The 19372-nt window shown below is 36.2% G+C and overlaps 2 protein-coding genes across 5 annotated transcripts; one reads left to right on the top strand and one right to left on the bottom strand.

The window, feature by feature from the left end:
• The first annotated feature begins 1087 nt into the window (after positions 1 to 1087).
• On the top strand, positions 1088 to 6781 carry LOC134679261 (breast cancer anti-estrogen resistance protein 3 homolog). Its single transcript, XM_063538150.1, has 6 exons — positions 1088 to 1197; positions 1869 to 2096; positions 2336 to 3333; positions 3422 to 3590; positions 3959 to 4136; positions 4216 to 6781. The coding sequence occupies exons 1-6, from the start codon at positions 1195 to 1197 to the stop codon at positions 4575 to 4577; spliced, it is 1938 nt and encodes a 645-aa protein (XP_063394220.1). The 5' UTR covers positions 1088 to 1194; the 3' UTR covers positions 4578 to 6781.
• On the bottom strand, positions 6072 to 18228 carry LOC134679262 (protein DDI1 homolog 2). Of its 4 annotated transcripts, none has more exons than XM_063538151.1 (10): positions 17748 to 18228; positions 17280 to 17492; positions 17130 to 17196; positions 16866 to 17024; positions 15737 to 15835; positions 15236 to 15398; positions 14940 to 15126; positions 10954 to 11034; positions 9509 to 9603; positions 6072 to 8667 (listed from the first exon to the last, which is right to left on the bottom strand). In XM_063538151.1, exons 1-10 carry the CDS (start codon positions 18007 to 18009, stop codon positions 8587 to 8589), a joined length of 1407 nt encoding a protein of 468 aa, XP_063394221.1. In that variant the 5' UTR covers positions 18010 to 18228; the 3' UTR covers positions 6072 to 8586. The 4 variants fall into 4 exon arrangements, with proteins under 4 accessions (XP_063394221.1, XP_063394223.1, XP_063394222.1 ...); XM_063538153.1 differs by having other exon boundaries at positions 9509 to 9597; XM_063538152.1 differs by having other exon boundaries at positions 10954 to 11031.
• Between the last annotated feature and the right edge of the window lie 1144 nt (positions 18229 to 19372).

Here is a 19372-nt window from a genome sequence, read left to right as displayed (position 1 = left end):
ACCCGTCCAGGCGACAGCGGGCGACGAAGAAGAAAATCATAATAATATACTTAAATTAGAACACCACATTACACATTACTCCATTATAGTTGTAGGTACAATCTGGTACATGGGTGTGTTCAATTACATTACTTATTACCTTGTCCAGTGAACGTTAAGGACCTTCTTCGTCGGATATGATGATATTGATGATGATGAGGATGACGTACTTTGTTGGTACATACGAGTACTAAGTATCGTTGGTACATAATAAAAAAGTCAACATGTGATTGAGTGACACACTAAAGACAGATGTTTTCAAAACATGAACACACATGAATGACGAGTGCCTCAAATCGACAGAATACACGGTTGTGGGTACAAACCTAATACTCTGCGCTCAATATTGTAGCCACAAAAGGTTATATTTCCAGTATTATGGATGTGGTCGAATTAAGGAGTATTACTTAATTGAATAAGTAGGTAATGTAAAGAATTCTTTTTAGGTTTTAACCTTTGGTATGTTTTAGCAATGATAGGGTAAGGCTGCCCTACACAGGCTACATAGAAACATGACTACACTAAACAAGCAGGCCAACATTAAGTTCATGTTTTGAACAGACAAAATATGTATTTTATTCACTTTGTCATCGCGAGAATGCTGAAGAAAAAATACAGGGTGTCCCTAGACGTAAAAGTGCGGATATTTTTTTTTCAATGACCTGATCAATATAAATCGCAAATAATAGCGGCGAAATTATAAGCGACTTTAACCTACATTATATCAAATTTGTGACCGCGGTTTTTTATGTACGAGTATGTTCCCCGACTTCCCAAAGAGGTCTAGCTAGACCGATTCTGCATTTTATCTTGAATAAGTAAAATTTGATAAAGTGGAATACAAATATAAGTTTAATAACATAATATAGGCATTGTATATGCCTTTTTAGTAACCGTTCTGTATGTACGCCGCATGCGCCAAACAGAAATCCGAAGTTACCATCATCCGGGCGGCGATGCCAACGTAAGGGGCCCGGGCGGGCGGCCGGCGGCCGGGCGCGACCCGCCGCGTATCGATCCAGACACCCCAATCGTCTCGCGCCCTCTCCGTGCCGGCAAACACATTTGCACTGCTGTTCTACATTTTATCTAGTAAATAACCTAGTTATGTGAATTGCTTGAGAATACTGTGCAATCGTACATCATCAATTCAACATGGTGAGTACCTAACAAGTGATGAACTTCGTAAAATGATGTTAAGATTGTTAAGTGACTCGATATTGGAGTGGTGCCTATACGGGGTAACTTACAATATACATCTAAACACTTGTTTTATTCCAGGTTTGTTAAATATAATATTACTTAATCAAATAAAATTAGAAATATTTAACACTTGAAAAAAGTCCTTAGCCTGTGATTAGACGGTACCTAAGGGTGTTATTGTTATTTGTATGTATGTGTATTTGTACATACACTCAAGTTAATGTTTCCCTCCATCTTCAAAAAGGGTTGGTCGATCTGAAGATATGCTTTAAGTACATGATAGCAATGGGCCTTTTATATGTTTTAAGTTTAACTCATAGATGGCGCTAAGAAAAGTTAAATGTTTTTTTTAATATTTTCAATTATTAAAAACATCAAGATAATTATATTATTTTTCAAAATCAATATATGTACTATGTAATATTATCCATTCATTATTATAAATCTATTTAATCAGTTTGAGATTTGCGAGGGATGTGCTTTTGGGAACCAAAAAAATCACTGCACGCTGAGCGAGAAAAACAAATGAAATGATTTTATTGGTTCTTAACAAACACATCCCTCGATGATAAGGATAAGCCTATATTGTTTTGTTTTCTTTATGTAAAGCGAATCTAATGTATCAGGACACGAGCTCAATGACAACATCGGGGCTCCTCGAGTGGGAGTTCTCGTTGCCGTCGGACCAGATAATATCGCACGGGTGGTACCACGGCGCGCTGAGCCGAGCGGCGGCCGAGAGCCTGCTGCAGCAGGACCGCGAGTTCCTGGTGCGCGACTCCTCCTCGCAGCCCGACAACTACGTGCTCAGCTGCCGCTCCAACGGCCAGCATCTACACTTCGTCATCCAACGGGTATGAGCATCACCATCTTCGTTATTTATGGATTAACACCTGGAGTCTAGACAAGATGTCAATGGTTTGCGTTTTGCGCTATGATAACGAAACGCTTTCTATGCAGCAGTGCTAGATATATCATGTTTACATTTTAGTGCGATAGAAAAACAGATATCGTTTAGTTGTCGAAGCGCAAAAGATTGGCATTTTGGCTAGGCACCCTGAGCAATTAAATAATGTGAGGTTTTTTTTTACAGATTGTTGTACACCCAGAAACTGTGTACGAGAGATATCAATATCAATTTGAAGACGAAGCGTATGATACGGTTGCTGATCTGATTACGTCTTACGTGGGTTCTGGAAAGCCTATATCTGCAGCGTCAGGCGCGAGGATACAGTACCCGGCTAACAGAATTGTACCTTTGACTAACTATATACCTAACGATGACGCCAACTCAGTTGTGTCCCCTGTGGGTGACGGATCCGGCTATGGAAACCCGTACAGCCTCTACAGCCATTTCGCTTCCAAACCTGGTATGCAATTACGTGCACCTTTCAAAAAGCAACGTTCCCATTCGCTGACGCCTATTGACATGAGTCAGCATGCGAATCAAGCAAAGAGCGCCAGTGCAGATGGGGTAATCCAAAGTCAAACAATGAAACATGTCAAAAATTTCCCTAGTGAATCCAATTCTTGTTCAGGCACCTGGGATGTGAATCTCCCTATCAGCCCTCCCGCCAAGCCGGCTAGATACGATGGTCCAAAATCCGACGACAGACGATTGGAATTACAAAGACTGTACCACGTGTCAGGATCAGACTCGGGAAATGGCTCCGGGGACTCGACTCAAAGCTCAGCCCATAGCGATCCGAACAAGTCGAGGATAGATTCGGATTACAATGTAGTAACTCCAACGATAAAACAGCAGTTCGACTACGAGCTGACGGAAGCACGGCTGTTGCAATCCGAGAATTTAGACTATACCGTAGATTCCCGAATTAACCTTGAGAATTTCCAGTCACAAATAATATTATCGGGGCTCTCAAAACCGCTGGAATCTGAGACTTTACACACAATCAAGCTCTTATTACGAACGTCAGGGCCTCGTATACTGGCGAATCATATGACAAAAGTGGACCTACACTTTTTGCTCGATGATGCGATACAGATCGAGGGTTTAGAGAAAACGGCATCTGGCTTAGAATTATGTTTTCTACCTCAAGGAAGATCACTGCGTTTGGATGTTATTGAAAGGTAACTTTTACTTCATTGGCATGATACTTAATTTGCGTATTATTACCGACTTTATAATTCTTGTGTGACAAACTGACTTTTTTCGCAGAATTGAAACCTTTCGGCTTCTGATAGCAGTGACGATATTGACTTGCCAAACGGACAGGCAAAGAGCCGATACTATCAACGATTGGATACTTCTCGCCGTCGAAACAAAAACTGCACTCGGGAATCTTTACGGATTTTCGGCCATAATGTTCGGACTGTGTATGCCGCAGGTACATACAATATTTCCTTGGAGCGTAACGTAAATTTAATAAATACTATTTTTGAGTGATAATTAAAGCGATTGAAATATGAAATACCTATTGCCAATAGGGAATGTTACGCAAAACTCTGCGTATGGGGCGCCGCTCGCACAAACAAACCTCATGTATGCATCAATTGCATATTTATTCGTCATAAATTATCTTTGAAAACTGGCCAATAAGCCGTTTAAAGCATATTATAATTTATAATACATATATATGTTATTCTCTGGTTTGTGCTAGTGTCGCACTCTGGCGGCAGAACATTGCAGTAATACTAACTACATATGAGTGTTTATAAAATTAGAAAAAATACCGATAAGATATATGAATTTTAGGTGGAGTGCTTACAAAACGCATGGAATATTTTACGGCGTGTTTACACGGACAATGCCTTCATGTTCGAAGCAAAGCTGCGTCCTTGTTTTAAAAGTATGAACGAAGGCACAAACCCTCTGCCACCGAACACGACCACTCCGCACATTCTGCCGCCGGTGCTATGTTTTCATTTATTCGGTAAGAATAACATTGGAATCAATATCAATATTCTATCGGGTGCTGCTTGAAGCGAAGACTTACACAGCTTTGCTTACAGATGGTGAGGGAGGTGGCCTGATGCAACCAGACGAGTCATTTCCGACGAGTCTTATGAACGTTCTCGCTTTCGATTTCAATGCGACTGCAGCGCACCTGGAGTCCGCGCGGTACTTCCCGGACCAAGTGGACATGTTCAAGAGGAACGCTAGAACCGTGGTCCAGGAGATGTCTTCCCTGGGGCCCACCTTGGATCCCACCCTACTAGAATTGTTCAAAACTGAATTCCACATTAATTTCCTTTGGGGCGAACGCGGGGCGTTAACTACTCCTAACCAGAGGTTTGCGCGGTTAACAGATATATTAACGGCGATGGCTAATAAACTGGCTAACCAGCCGCCAGAGTGCGAAGGGGATGTATAAGCAGCGAAATATTCTAGATACCTTTTGTGTGATCAGTGATCAAATGAACATTAATACTCTTTACCATATCATCTCATTATTTTAGGTACATAAACATATACAATATACATATGTATTTGCATTTTGTTAGTTCTACATATTTCAACCTATTGTTTAAAAAACCAAAACAACTATATAGTTGCAGAATGAATATTTATGTAGTTCAAAAAAGTTAGATATGTATTAGGTATCTCCGTGTAAGTATTAAGGGCCAGGTTACACAGGCAGCCACTGAACTGAATATGTATGACCTGATGTTATGTTCTAAGTTCTAATTAAAAAAAAATGTTATTAAAGGAATTATTTATACGAGGAATAACAAAATAATAACTTTGAGGCAAATTGTCTGTGTACCTATTTGTACCTACAAATATAAGTTATCATTATCAATTTATCACCTTAAATATACTTAGGTATCCTAACTTCGCTGTCCGCCAGTCTGTCTGTCAGATTTACCTGTTTAGAACGAACTGTAGGTATATCTGTGTATTGTGTAGCATAAACACTGCTCGCAAGGGAGAAGAACCCGGCAACATTTCTATATACATATTGTATGGGTTACCTAGCTCGGTGGAACTGACCTGTGTATCATGAGCGTAGAATATATATGTACCTATCTATATCTACGTGTAAGTATTTGTTATATTTATAAAATGCGTCTTCAAATAAAATTAAATACATCTTTAACATTTTTTTTATATATACCTCAAGCCAAATTTATTGTACAGAAAACGTTCAGATTATGGATGGAAGTTGTAACTATACATGGTTTTACTAGAAACATTTCTAAATATAATAGATGGAACCGCAAATTTCGTTCGCTACGGAACGTAAACGATTGGCATGTTGGCTACGCGCCCAGTATTATAAAATAGGCCGTATACTGTTGTAATAAGGTCTGTTTACAAGGTCAACGAAGGTCAATAATTTTAAAGAGCTATATACATATCTAAGTATGTATATAAAATTATTAATTAAATACGTTAAGCCGGTCCGTAGGTTAGTATATTAAGTATACCGGGTGTGGCCTGTAATATGAGCAATACATCAAACCGTAGGCTGTACTCCTCATATTGACGAACATTTATTCAACGACTTTTAAAAATTACTTGTGGTTTCATTTTTAATACACTTTAAAGTTTATTCTAAGACGCAATGTATTGCGAATTTTGTTATGTTTAAGGCGTGACAAGCAACGTCAATCACAATGATAATGGCGTGGCGATGGCGTCCATTGAAGATAATATTTATTTTGTATGAAAAATGGGGAGTCTAAATACTTCATAATTTTTAAAACTTGTTGAATAAAAGTGTCACCGTTTGAGGAGTACAATCTATGTTTTAATTATTTGCTCATGTTACAGGCCACACCCGGTATAACTTCTTACCAACCGCCTTCACTCCTCTTAGTAGTCATTGTGGGTATATTTAATAGTTTTAATTACATACTCTGCATTTGTAAATTAATATTTTATTTAAAATGGAAAACCATGCAAAAAAATATTATAAATAACGCTATTGTAACAATAGTCTATGTTAGTGTACGGAATATGATATTTCATAGAACATAAAATATAATCTTTTTGTAACTACATAGGTACAATGAATATAAATTTTGTTGGTGAATTTTCATTTACATTTGCGTTGATTATATAGACTTGACTATACCAATACGTAATAGTTATTTATTTATTAAGAAGCAAAGTTGTAATTTAACCTCTCGTGCAAATATTGATACCCGAGCAAGCGAGTTTCTAAATTGAACCGCGACCAAGTGGGTTAAAAAAAACTTTGCGACCAAGTGAAATACTAAATTTTTCACCACACCAACGCGAGGAATATACTACCTTTAAATATTACAAATCAAATCCAAATGAACGCTATTAAATACTTGTCATTCAAAAACATAATAGTCAATTCTACCAACCAACGCAAGAAAGCAACTCAAAATTTGCATCGAAATATTTTGCCGCTCTCGCAGATAAAATCCACGACTTTCACATCACTTTATGAAGAAAAAAGAGAGCCTTTACGAGCTGGTGTGGTGAAAGTGTTTACTCAAATGTCTGCCAATAACATAATATTATATAAGTACATACCATATCTTTCTGACTACGGAAACCGTCACAATACAATAAGACTTTATTCAATTGCATATCCATGTACAGTCGCCATCAGATATATCGAAGCGGCCAACGTGTTCATAATATCTGAACACACACTCTAACGCCTTTACAATAGAGGCGTGTTCAGATATTTATGAGAGGCTTGACCGCTCCGATATATCTGATGGCGATTGTACAAAAAAACACTGTTACTCTAAAGAAATGATACTCCAATAAAGTATGAATTAAATGAGGACTGACAATGAACATATTATATTATTATGGTATACTCGTACATACAAAGGGCAGTCGCTGTCCGCTACGTAGTAGTTAACCGCACGACAAAACTGACGACCGGACTCGTAAAGCCTCTCATTCGCACTTGCAGGATTGTAGCATGAATAAAAGGGACAGTACAACCCCGGCCGCTTGTTTGGTTTGCGGACACTGTAGTATAACCACCTTACAATGATACATATATAAAATACAACCTTCGCCAAAAACATTGAGCATCTATGCGATGTTAGGGTGGTTCAAAAAACATTTCTTTTTTATTTTCCGACGGGCCACCCCCTTATTTTGTTACACTTATTATGCTGATAAAATACACCAAGTTTCGTAATTTTATCTCAACTACAAGGGGGTGCTCCACCACTTTGAAAATTTTGTATGTTGTATGAAAACCAAAAAAAAACAAGTATTTATTATTCAAAATTTTATTTAAGTATCTGTTTTCACATTATTTGCACATGTGATTTATAAGTTTTTAAGTAGAAAAACATTTTTATTTCAATTTTTTATAATTTTTCAAAAGTAAGTTTTTTTGAATTTCACCTAAAAAATCATAAAAAATAGAAATAAAAATGGTTTTTCACCAAATAACTTTTAAATCACACTTTCAAATAATGTGAAAACTACTACTTACATAAAACTCAAAAAAATAATAACTTAATTTTTTTGGATTTCATACAACTTTGAAAAATTTCAAAGTGTTTGAGCACCCCCTTGTAGTTGAGATAAGATTACAAAACTTGGCATATTTAGTCAATAAAACAAGTGTAACAAAATGGGAGGGTGCCGCTTCTTCTAGCTAGAGTTTGAATTTTTCCCATACAAACGTGAACCACCCTAATGCGATGTTAATACAAAACATGAACCTTTTATGTATTAGGTATAGTTACAATACATATACGTTGTAATTTCTTTGATATTATATTGCATAAAAATGCACTTGGTGTATTTAATAATTACTTTCAAGCTTTCCAAGTTCATAAAGGTTACAATTATAACGTAAAATATTATAATGACTATAGTTACTAAATAATTATAGTATTGTACTAATAATATTTTTATTATGCAGTCAACGTAAAAATGTGATCAATACTTTTGGCAAAAATCAGAGTTTTTTAATGCCTTAAGTAACTAATAAAACCCTTATTCTCAGTCCAAAACACGTCCACTTATAACTATATCATAATAAAAAAAAGTAGAATTCGTGTTTTATATTTCCGAGTGTAGTACCCAACCAAACCGTTACAACCTAGTATGACTAAGAACTATTTGGTCAAAATAAAATGTATAACTATAAAGGCTCAGATAGTCGGTGCGACATCTCGCATGCCAGTGTAGTTATATCGCCGACTATTGATCGAGATAGAACCAATTTAACCAATCGACTAAATATTGCAATATAATGAAACTGGTATGTGAGTTTTCGCATAGTCTAAATGAGCTTTAATGAAATGACGAGACCGTTGAAATTATGGCAACGTTAACTCGACATAATTTAGCTCCCGTTATTCTACTAGTGATATTTTTATATTTACCAAACAGTAAAGGTAAGAAGAAAGCGCAACTGTTCGTCATCAGAACTTAAGTGACTTTGCAAATAGTGCAACGGTTGCCTGCGTCTTGTCGCCATTAAACCGACGGAGTTCCACGATAGCCTGCAACAAAGCAAACACAGCTGAAACGACGATCTATATATTATTATATCTAAATCTATTTCTAAAATAAGTTTAAGGCAAAAATTTCATTTTTGGTACAAGCTTTTATCGCTGACTGTACTTTTCTTACGACAGACAACTAATACTCATCGAGACAATTCTAAAAACCCCTAACACAATTACGAGTAGGTTGCGTTGTTTCATCACAGAGTTCCTATGGCGACCTCCTGTCTTCATCATCAGATCAGTTCGACAGTGCCATATTATTGTATTGTCATCAGAACTACATGCAGCTGCCAATTTTCATGACGCTACGATCCTTGAAAGACGGTTAAATTAGTTAGCTTAGATTCCATTACATAGTTACATATAGGTCAAGAGTTCCTATGACCACCTCCTGTCTCCATCATCAGATCAGTTCGACAGTACCATATTATTGTATTTTCATCAGAACTACATACAGCTGCCGATTTTCATGTCGCGACGATCCTTGGAAGATGGTTAAATTAGTTACCTTAGATTCCATTACATAGTTACATACAGGTCGACCTAATAAAAGCTTGTTAAAAACGAGGGTTTTACACCATGTATTTACATATTATTATTTCAACACAAAAGCTTTGACAAGACATGTACGAAAGGTTAATTCAGTATATTGTAATAGTTTAGCAAGAGTAGCTCGTTTATGAAACATAAGCAGAGATAATCATACCTACTGTATTTTTATATCCTCAAATTGTTATAAATAACAGTTTGACAGACTATATGTGATTTCCATAAAGGCTCCTTTCAAAATATATAGAGAGACAGGGTGTATGAAAGCAACAAACTAGGTAAGTACCTGCTCTCTCGTGAATCCCAAGGCTACGATTTCCTCCACCTCCGTTTCGCCGAAAGAGTCCGTAGATAAGATCGTCAAGCTTGGGTCACCTATAACTGAACACATTATACTCTCAATACGAACAGGCATGCAAACAATTACCTACACTACTGCTCATATCATAAGTACTAATATTCATTAAACCCAGAACCTGGCTGGAGGTCTGGTCGCGCAACTGAAAGAGAATCAATTTATATAAGTCTACCGTTTAACTGATATGGTTGATAAGAAGTTATTGTGGACAGCTACGGACGATTCAAGTCTCGGCTGAATTAATCTGATATGTTAACAGTCATTTTGACATGTTATATCAAAGGCTAATTTCATGAAACAAATCACACAGTTACTACGAGCCCCGATGCATATGTTTTCGTCTAGTTCCGCGCAACAATTTTGTTTATTTTAATAAATTTTACACATGAACATATAATGACCCAGTAATGGTGCAATGTTTAATGTAGTTTATTTTGATCGTATAATAAAATTGCATAAGACTTTTATTGCTGAAAAAAAGGACTTTTCAAAAACGTTGTCCAAATCATATTGTCCTCTCTTACAGCACTGCTGCATGCATGGGCTCGAAACAAAATTGTCAGTACATTGGCAGAGCCCTATTGTTTTCCCTGGTGATAGCCCTTTTCACATATGTTGTAATCCTACCCGTCAAAAAAATATATAAAATCATTTTTTTTTTTCAGTACAAACGGTATTTCTTGTATTTGGATTTAGTTATTGCAGAGTATTACCATATAAAATTAAATTACATTAGTATAAGCATTAAATATTAGTAATTATTAAACAAAAACATTAGTTTTGAACAAACGCGAAAACCTCAAGAAATGGGGTCACCTGACGAAAACATATGCATCGGGGCTCGTAATAGACCATATTTGCAAATGCATACTCCGACCAGAACCTTAAAAAGTTAAAAGTTGGCTCGATAGACATAACTTATTATAATTATTAAATATTCGAAAATAATCAAGCGTATGTAGTTTGTACGGTATACAACAACGAAATGTTAACATAGTGCTTTGTAAAAGAGCATACGTACTTAAATTTTTAACTAGGTAGGTAGTTAGAAATGTATTCGGATGATACAACTGTTTCTGAACACTCGTTGTCATGGTTACGATCGCCTGGTTCACCTTTCCGCAATCGTCTACTAAGCACGCATATCCACCAAACTGTGCTACTAGAGTCAGACCAAGAATAGTCTGCAGCGGATTTGATAGCCCACGCAGTGAGTGTTATTTTAAACGTCAAACTTCTATGAAATGATGACGTATAAAAATGACACTTGCACAGCGTGGGCTATCAAAACCGCTGCAGACTTATTTTGGTCCGACTCTATAGTCGCGTGGCTGACGGGACAGAATAACAACACGAAATTGAAAACAACTTACCGATTCTCTGGCTCGAGCTCTGCGCGGACGTGGAGCCGGCCGTCTGGGCGCCGGCAGACCTCGCTCCCGGACTGCTCCCTGCTGTTCAACAAATCATTGCCACACTCAATAGTCGATTCATCATACACGCACCTACTCTATCTACTTCCACTTGATATGTGATACAAACAAACGACACATTTAAAGCTAAGTTATAAATAGTAATCTACACATATTTTATTTAGTAGTGTGCGGAGTCTAATCAACAATTTATATTTTTCTACAACATCACATATAGTATAGTACTACAAATAGATCTAGAATGTACAAGATTACCTGTCAAAATCGGGATGATGTTGATGACAAACGTCATTGGAAGTATTGAATCTATCTATCTACGAGTATCTAATACCTTCAAATGAGCAATTCTTGTTTTAAATAAGTATACAGGGTGGAAAGGCACGACGATCCTTCCCGGAAGTATTAGGTCGTTTAAGTGATACAGAGCAGATTGGTAATGGTAAGAATCGTTAATTGAGTAAAAAATAAAAATACCAAATTTTCTACTTTTTAACAGTGGTGATAACCCTATAGCATGTGCACATGACGGCTAGATTAAGGATCTCCGTCGGGAAAGCTCGGGACTTTACGCTTTTTTCCGATCGTTGACAGAAGCGCAATGATGTATGAATGACGCATAAATGACAAATAAATCAAATGAATGCAAAAATATTACAAACAATTTTATTACTTTCCTAGATAATTACTTTTTGACAATATTTAACACTATCTTCTCTTCACATACGGTGTTCAAATGTACCTACGTGTCTTATTATAATGTACGCCGCAGCCCGCACCCGAGCCCGCGCACATTGCCCATGCGATAGTTTATGCTCTTCGTCATTTTTCCTCCGCAGATTGTCAAAAGCAGCAATTAGCCTTTAATGTCTCATTTCGTCCGCAGTTTCACATTCCGTTTGGTACACCATATCTTTTACACAGCCCCACAAATTTAAATAACCACGAGCATCTAACAATGGCATTTTTATTTGAAGAATATGAAATAAAGTAAATATGAAGTAAAGTTCAATGACAATTTAATTTAAAACATCAGACGTCTTGTCTATTTGCTACCACGCAAGAAGGTTTGTTAGTTAGGTAGGTATTTAAGAAGTATTTATTCTTGATTTATTCTTAGTATTCCATTTTTGCAAGTTCATTTGGTAAATCAAATACAACCTACTTGTAATTTTTTATTATTTTAGATAGTTTCCAATTATTCGAAAATAATTTTGTGAAACGTGTTAAGAAACTAAAACCTTTTTATCAGTCAAGGAAACCAGAGATATTTATAAGACGATTGCGTACTTTTGAGTGGTTGTCAATGTCACAATTTGAACTGTCGTTGTAAACAATGTTGTGGTTAGTATTATTAATATTAAGGAATAACATAACTACTTCATTCAAGTATTGAACAAGTGGAACCACTAGGAAAGCTAAAATCCTGCAACGATTCTTACCGTGTTGTAAGCAGACCTAAGAATGGTTATATAGCAACAAATTAGCATAATTTCCTGTCGTATACTGATTGTTTACAAGTAAGTTCATTGACCCTGTCACCTGTTAGGGTTAGAACAAAGTAGTTTTTTGCATGGATGTTTAAAAGGCCATAATTTAGAAACGGTTGCCTATATTAACATAGTTTCTATGGAGAAAATATAGAGCTTAGTCTAAACAATCCCCCTTTTGCGGAAAGGATCGTCGTGCCTTTCCACCCTGTATATACACGGTGTAACATGAGTAAACCGAATAATTTTAACCACGCATCTCTGAGGTCAAAAGAAGTAAAAAATGTAAATTAAGTTTAGTTCAATTACGCCAAAAAAAAAATTTTTGTTTGTTTTGTTTTTTAAATTTTTTGCATGTATTTGTACATAAAAAATAAATCTTATAGGTAAACTTGTTACTTAAAAATGATTTTTAAATTTTTTTGTCGTATAACCTACTCTTTGCAAAGTTACTTGTCATTTTTTGACATCTATCAATTAGGATATTTAGACTACGTCCCATAGCAGCAACATCACCATCAAAAAGGCCTTTAACACTAAGTAACAATAAAAACTTGTTTTTTTTTTTTAATTAATAATATCTCTGAAACTAGGCGAATTTCAAAAAAGTTTATACCTAGGACATTTTTGTCTCTAAATATGATCAGGAATACACTGTTAAAATTATTCGGTTTACTCATGTTACACCGTGTATTTCGGGGAAATCGGAAACGGCTCTAACGAATTCGATGAATTTTGCTATATGGGGGTTTTCGGTCGATATAAATCGATCTAGCTAGGTCTTATCTCTGGGAAAACGCGCATTTTTGAGTTTTTATGTTTTCCGAGCAAAGCTCGGTCTCCCAGAATATTTGAGTGTTAATAAGCGATTGCATAATTTAAATCATTTTTTAACGCTGTAGTTTTTTAAGATTGATTTGCTAGATATATTATAGTCATTCTAGATCTGTGGTACTACCTGTGGAACTAGATGTAACTAGCTATGCCAAGTTTACCATTTTGACTCTCATTTTCAAGCTTTTATCTAGAAATACTGGCGACATTATTAAATGATTAAATTGAACTGATGAACAAATAATATTGTATTATAACACATACCGCCCGTGATAAACACAACTTTTTTATTCATTTTGAGAAAGCACACTTCACAAATAACTTTATTTAAATTAATATGTCATTATAATTATGTAAATTATGCCTAATTTCATTATCTAGAATATAAAAGGCGCCATAACTTATTAATACTCGTAATAACTTATTAGTTAAGGCAACTACCTATATGCTATTACGAAATATAGGGCGTCTTAAGTTGTGTTCGTGCTCAAATCAAATTTATTAAGAACCTCTATTTTGTAACCAATAACTCCTATAAGTCCTACATGTCGGAAGCTTGCGTCGTTTTTCTCGACTTTCAAAAATCTTATTTTTTGGCCGGCTTGCCGAAACTGGAATACTGTTGGAAAATACCTCTATATAGAGCTAAAAAATGATTAATTAGAAAAATAAATAAAAATATTACCCAAACGCTCTTTTTATTTTTCTCTGAAAACGGTTACTTTATCAAACAGCCCACGCCTGCTTGTACAGTCAGCAGCAGAAGTTGCTAAGCGGGCCAGGTGTTCACAATGATCTTGACGCGACTGTTAAGAGAATAATAGCGTGTCAAGGTAATTTTGAACCCCTCGCCCGCTTAGCAACTTATGCTGCTGACTGTACACTGCCTACAGTTGATATTTAGAAATGCATAGTTCTCGTCTTACCGAACTGGTTTAAGCATGCTGATTAGCCTAGTCGCCACCGCATATACAGGACACTTGTCCTGTTGATGGCATTAGGAGCCAAACACTTAATTTAGTCGGCATACCCATGAATCGTCGGAATATTACGTAGTCTACGTCTAAAAATATCGATACGAAAAGTGCCACACATATGTATTGCAGATTACATGACCTTATTGCCCATATTTTTGGCACTTTGTCCGTACCTATCGATATTTTTAGATGTGACTGTACCTCTTAGGCCGACTTACACCATTCCACTAACCTGGGGTTAACCGGTTAAACCTGGCGTTACGATGGTTACCAGTACAATTTGACATTAGGTTAACGGTTTTACTGATTAATCCCGGGTTAGCGGAATGGTGCAAGTGGGCCTTAGATGAGTAACTTTAAAAATAAATTATAAAGCTCTAAATTCAAAACATTAGTACGTGCATTTGGTCGGTTAGGAAACAAGACATGTTTATTTCAAATACTTGCAGACGTGCTGTCATTCGTAGGTATATTATCTGATCTAATCCTTAGTACATCAACAATATTTGCAATTTTTATTGGTTTATAAATTGCCATATTTAGTTGTAGTTAACAGAATTATTTGAAGCAATGTACAGGAAGTTGGTTTAGCGTTTGTAATAATATGGAATTTTTCTTATTCTCCCACCTTTAGACTTTTCAATTGCTTCTTTGACTTGTCTCTCTTCATGGTCACGCATGGATTGGTTAACTATTTCATCTTCCGAAGTGCCGGACAGGCGGGCACACTCGGGCAGATCAGATTCTGGCAAGAATGGAGTTTCGGTGCCTGTGGTTCCTATGCGAAGCACATTCCTCTCCAAGTCTATATTGCACTGTAAACATTGGGTGTCTTATCAGTAAATGAAATATCAATTACTTTATTTATACACTAACCACATTACTCAAAGAATCTTTTTTTTTAATTACAACTACTACACTCACCTGATGTCTCTTTAACATGTCTAATCCAAGTAGCATATCCATTGGCTGTTCCTCTAAAACTGAGAATGATGTGGTCAGAAAGTCTTTCTCTATTCTCATTTGCACCATGTGAATGCGGCCTATAATTCTCTGCACTCCAACACCTTTAGCAATGCCCGCCCATCTGTTCACAAAAAAAACACAATGATTTTGTGATACCTATGCAAAACACACACTGGAGACTGAAGAAGATAAACATAAAAAAAATTAAATGGCAGACAGATGATGGCCCTTTTGATTAAATAGAATTGTGTCAGAAAAAGAATTAAGAGTTTGTTATATGAACGTTGAATGTTGTATGAACTAATAAAATATTTTTTCATAGATGGGCATGGGAATATCTGAAGTGGTCTGCAAAATTATTAGTAGTTAGAACAACCCTTTGTCGACTTTATTCAACGTAGGCATAAACTTTCAAACAGTTAGTGGTCCCTGGCAAAATAATATAATGCTTTGGCTCACCTGGTGTCAACAAGTCGCATGATATTGCATCTTTCTGCACAGGCTGCGGACATGATAGTTGTTTGTGCACCAGAATCTATAAAAGCCTTGACGGGAAAGCTGCAACAATATGATACAATACAATTTTAAATCATCGTAGTCAGACTATCTGTTTGTCTCACAATATAAATTGCCCCCAGCAGAAATAATAGAATGAAGTGATACAACATTCCATCCGAAAACTGAACACAGTTTTAACTAACCTTGTTGGTAAGAGTGGCAAACCCAACGAGACCAAAATAACAAGTACCTACTTGTTAATAAAATGTGTAGGTACTCAGTAGTAAATTATTTAATTTTAGTTAACATTGTAAGAATGGTATGCAAAATACTAGATTTTGTCAATAAATGAATGAATATGGTGTGATGATGATAAAAAAATAAGCTAAAAAAGCTCTGGCATGCCTCAGGATTAATAAGATAGTGAGTCACTGCCAGATATGTAAGATATAGTGTATGTGCAGTGTAATATTTTAATACATTGCTATAAAACAAGGTCACTGCACCTTAATATTGCTGTTTCATTGAAAACAAGTTCTCATGCCAAAATTATAAATAATCTCATGAATCTGACCAACAAGTGTAGTTATTAAAGCAACTTTTACATTTTATGTTGAACCAAGTTACATTAGTATGCTATACCTTGATGTAGCAATTACTATACTTTTTTTTTAAATTACGAAATAAGAAATCTGTTACGTATTGAATACATTACCTCTCTACAATCAACCTGGGATCATGTCATTCATAATCATAAAGAGTAAAGGTTTTGCCTCCTAACAAATTAAATGTTAAAGTGACAGATAAGGATTTACAAATATTAAGTGAATTTTAATACAGTACCTAGGTGTCAGACATTTTTTAACAACATTAATAATTGGTCACCACACCCCACCATGGAATCAACTTGTTGCAGAAAAGTATGCAATGCAATTAAATGAAGTTATCAATAACGGTTACAGCTGTTCTGCATGGCAGGGCACAATGGCAAAATTTACTACAGAATCAGATAAATGTAAACTCAACAATAACCATTTTAATTTCTGTGTTAATTTTAGCATATAACTGTTATTATCACTTTAAGTATTACCCATTGACATGGCAGTTGATGTAAAGCATAACCACGGTTCCAAAGGTTTCTGGGTTGTATTCCATAGCCGCTTCCATATTGGCCTCTATGTTTTTTTGTCTGATTTCTTCAGCAATCATTCTCTGGGCTTCTGTGTCAAATGGATCAGAGTTCATCATTCTATAGAGAAGACACAAAACACAACTTAGTATTGCTTTAGGATTTATAATAAAGAAATATGTGGAACCCAAAGCCAGTAATTATTAAGACAGGTAAAACACTTGCCTTATTCTTTGTTGTTGGCGTTCAGTTCTGGCAGACACTTGTTCACGGAGGACGCTAGCAAAGGTATCTGTAAAATAATTAACATCAAATGTAAACAGTTCCTAGATTAGCATAGATTAGGCTAAGTTTACAGTTTGTTCTGCTCCTTACCAAGGTTACCACTAGTAAGTGCATCAGCTAGTCTAGGATTGTTCTGTTTGAGGAGAGCCAGTTGGTCTGGGTTTGCCAGAAACATTTCTCGTATTATACGAGGGTCTTCTTCCACGGGTGGGCCCCGGGCTGCCATGGATGTGCTTGCCGTGCTTGCACCTGGTGGCACTTGGATATTGCTGAAGTCCAGGCTTGCCAGGCCTGTTGGTAAGGCTGTAAACCAATACAAATATAAAAATAACTATCTGAACACAAAAATGTTTTTGCTACAAGTAATTTGACAGAATCTCTTTATTTTTATTTTTTATTAACTTGACAATTTATTTGATTTTAAATTTGACAACAGATGCCACTGGAATTGTTTTATAGTGATTTGTCAATATTGACATAACAGATGACAAAGCAAAATGCATGTCACTATCACACTGGGTGAGTGCCAGAGTAGTTTATGTGAATAAAAGACTTTACCTTGGCTGGAGTCAGTAGCGTTGAGTTCAGGCGCGTGCTGCAGCATGTGCAGTAGCACCAGCACATCTCCGTCGTGTACACCGTGCTCCTTGAGTGATTTCTTGTCGTCTAATAGAGGCTTGCCATTGAAATTCAACGTAATATCTTTAGCTGGAAATCCTGATTCTATTTCGCAAAAAGCTTTGAAATTTTCCAATTCCAAATCCTCAGACACGTCTAAGACGAATATTTCGTCGTTTAGAGTAGTAACTGTAACTTTCATTGTCGAATGTGGTTGCGATGCCGACTTTACTGTGAGTCTACCTACTTTACAAAGCTTAGTTTTCAATATTTATCAATTCTTTTTTAGGAAACTATATACATATGCATTTTAAATTGTGTTAATATATTATAAAGTTGCTTCAATATCTTTTAAACAACAAAACTATGCACCGCACGAAATAAAACTTTCTTGCTTGATAAAATAATGTAAATTCATGACGGTGGACGGTGGGTGGGAGGTATTTTTAGTGATGTGTTACATTAGCTACGTTACCGGTTTAAATATACTTACAAAATTATTATGCTTTTTAACAATTTTAACGAATATAAGATAAGGCAGAGACCTAGAACTTAAGTTTCTTACAAGTTGTCATCAATATTGAACATTGGAAAATACCTTATTGACCTTACACTTCTTAGTGGATTTAAACATAAACATCTAATCTAATTGGTCAATATAGAAAAAAAACCATTATATGGTTTACACTTTGGCGCTGTGGACAAGACAGTGCACACAATTAGAAGGGAGGACGCTATGTAAGCCAACGACTACCTACATACTGCTCATGCCGTAGATCAAAACACAAACGTAGCTCAAGCTTGTCATCATCATCAAAGATGCGATGCGATGCGAGCAGTAATAAAAGCCGTCAGAAAAAGTCCTGGAGGAGCAATTTCATGAGCAGTAAGTTTTAACGCTTTTGCTTGCTGTAGGCGTTATATAAATGGTCAAGCAAAAATCTTGTCAGTAGAAAAAGGCGTAAAATTGCCTTCGCGCCTACATTTTTCAAATTTGCCGCCTTTTTCTACTGACATGATCTGCTTGACCAACTATAGCATGTTAATTAGGATCCTGACGTGGCTACGTGCCAACAACAGTGGCAGCAATAGGATGAGCTAAGTGCAAGCACCCACTTGCCTCACTATCTTTCGTACATTTTAAAACGCAGTAAGAGTTCAAGAAAATAAGCATAAAGGTATTACTGTCTCTTTCAGGGTCTTTCTATACTTACTAGCCATAGCATACATAACTACTTTCCATTCAGATCTGAGGACGTTGTAGCCACATACGCGAACAACATTCAAGTATTCAAAGCTATATGCACCATTGTTAGTTTACCGGGATACCGTTGCTAGTTTTTATTGGACATTATCGTGGATCATCGTGTATGTATCAAGCGCTAGCTATGTACTTAATGAACCCACGCCTTCACCTGCTCTGTTCTAGATAAGTATATCACGCAAAGAGGCCAATAGTGAACTTATATAGGAAAGTGTAACTGTGATACAGGAAAGCGAATAAATCTACAACGTAGATTCTAGCCTTGGTAGGATCAAATCCCATAGTTTGTCAAAGGACTGTC

Source organism: Cydia fagiglandana, chromosome Z (genome assembly GCF_963556715.1).
Source record: "Cydia fagiglandana chromosome Z, ilCydFagi1.1, whole genome shotgun sequence".
NCBI lineage: Eukaryota > Metazoa > Arthropoda > Insecta > Lepidoptera > Tortricidae > Cydia > Cydia fagiglandana.
This window is presented reverse-complemented; position numbering and strand designations above follow the sequence as displayed.

What these genes read in the sequence shown, in the direction of transcription:
- LOC134679262 (XM_063538151.1), bottom strand. Translation starts at nt 18,009, where the DNA reads ATGAAAGTTACAGTTACTACTCTAAACGACGAAATATTCGTCTTAGAC. An exon ending in AGCAATTGAAAAGTCTAAAG is followed by an intron (nt 11,035 to 14,939) that starts GTGGGAGAATAA and finishes TTTGTTGAACAG; the next exon opens with CAGGGAGCAGTCCGGGAGCG. An exon ending in TGGGATTCACGAGAGAGCAG is followed by an intron (nt 8,668 to 9,508) that starts GTACTTACCTAG and finishes GCTTTGTTGCAG; the next exon opens with GCTATCGTGGAACTCCGTCG.
- LOC134679261 (XM_063538150.1), top strand. An exon ending in TCGGACTGTGTATGCCGCAG is followed by an intron (nt 3,591 to 3,958) that starts GTACATACAATA and finishes TATGAATTTTAG; the next exon opens with GTGGAGTGCTTACAAAACGC. An exon ending in GCTATGTTTTCATTTATTCG is followed by an intron (nt 4,137 to 4,215) that starts GTAAGAATAACA and finishes CTTTGCTTACAG; the next exon opens with ATGGTGAGGGAGGTGGCCTG.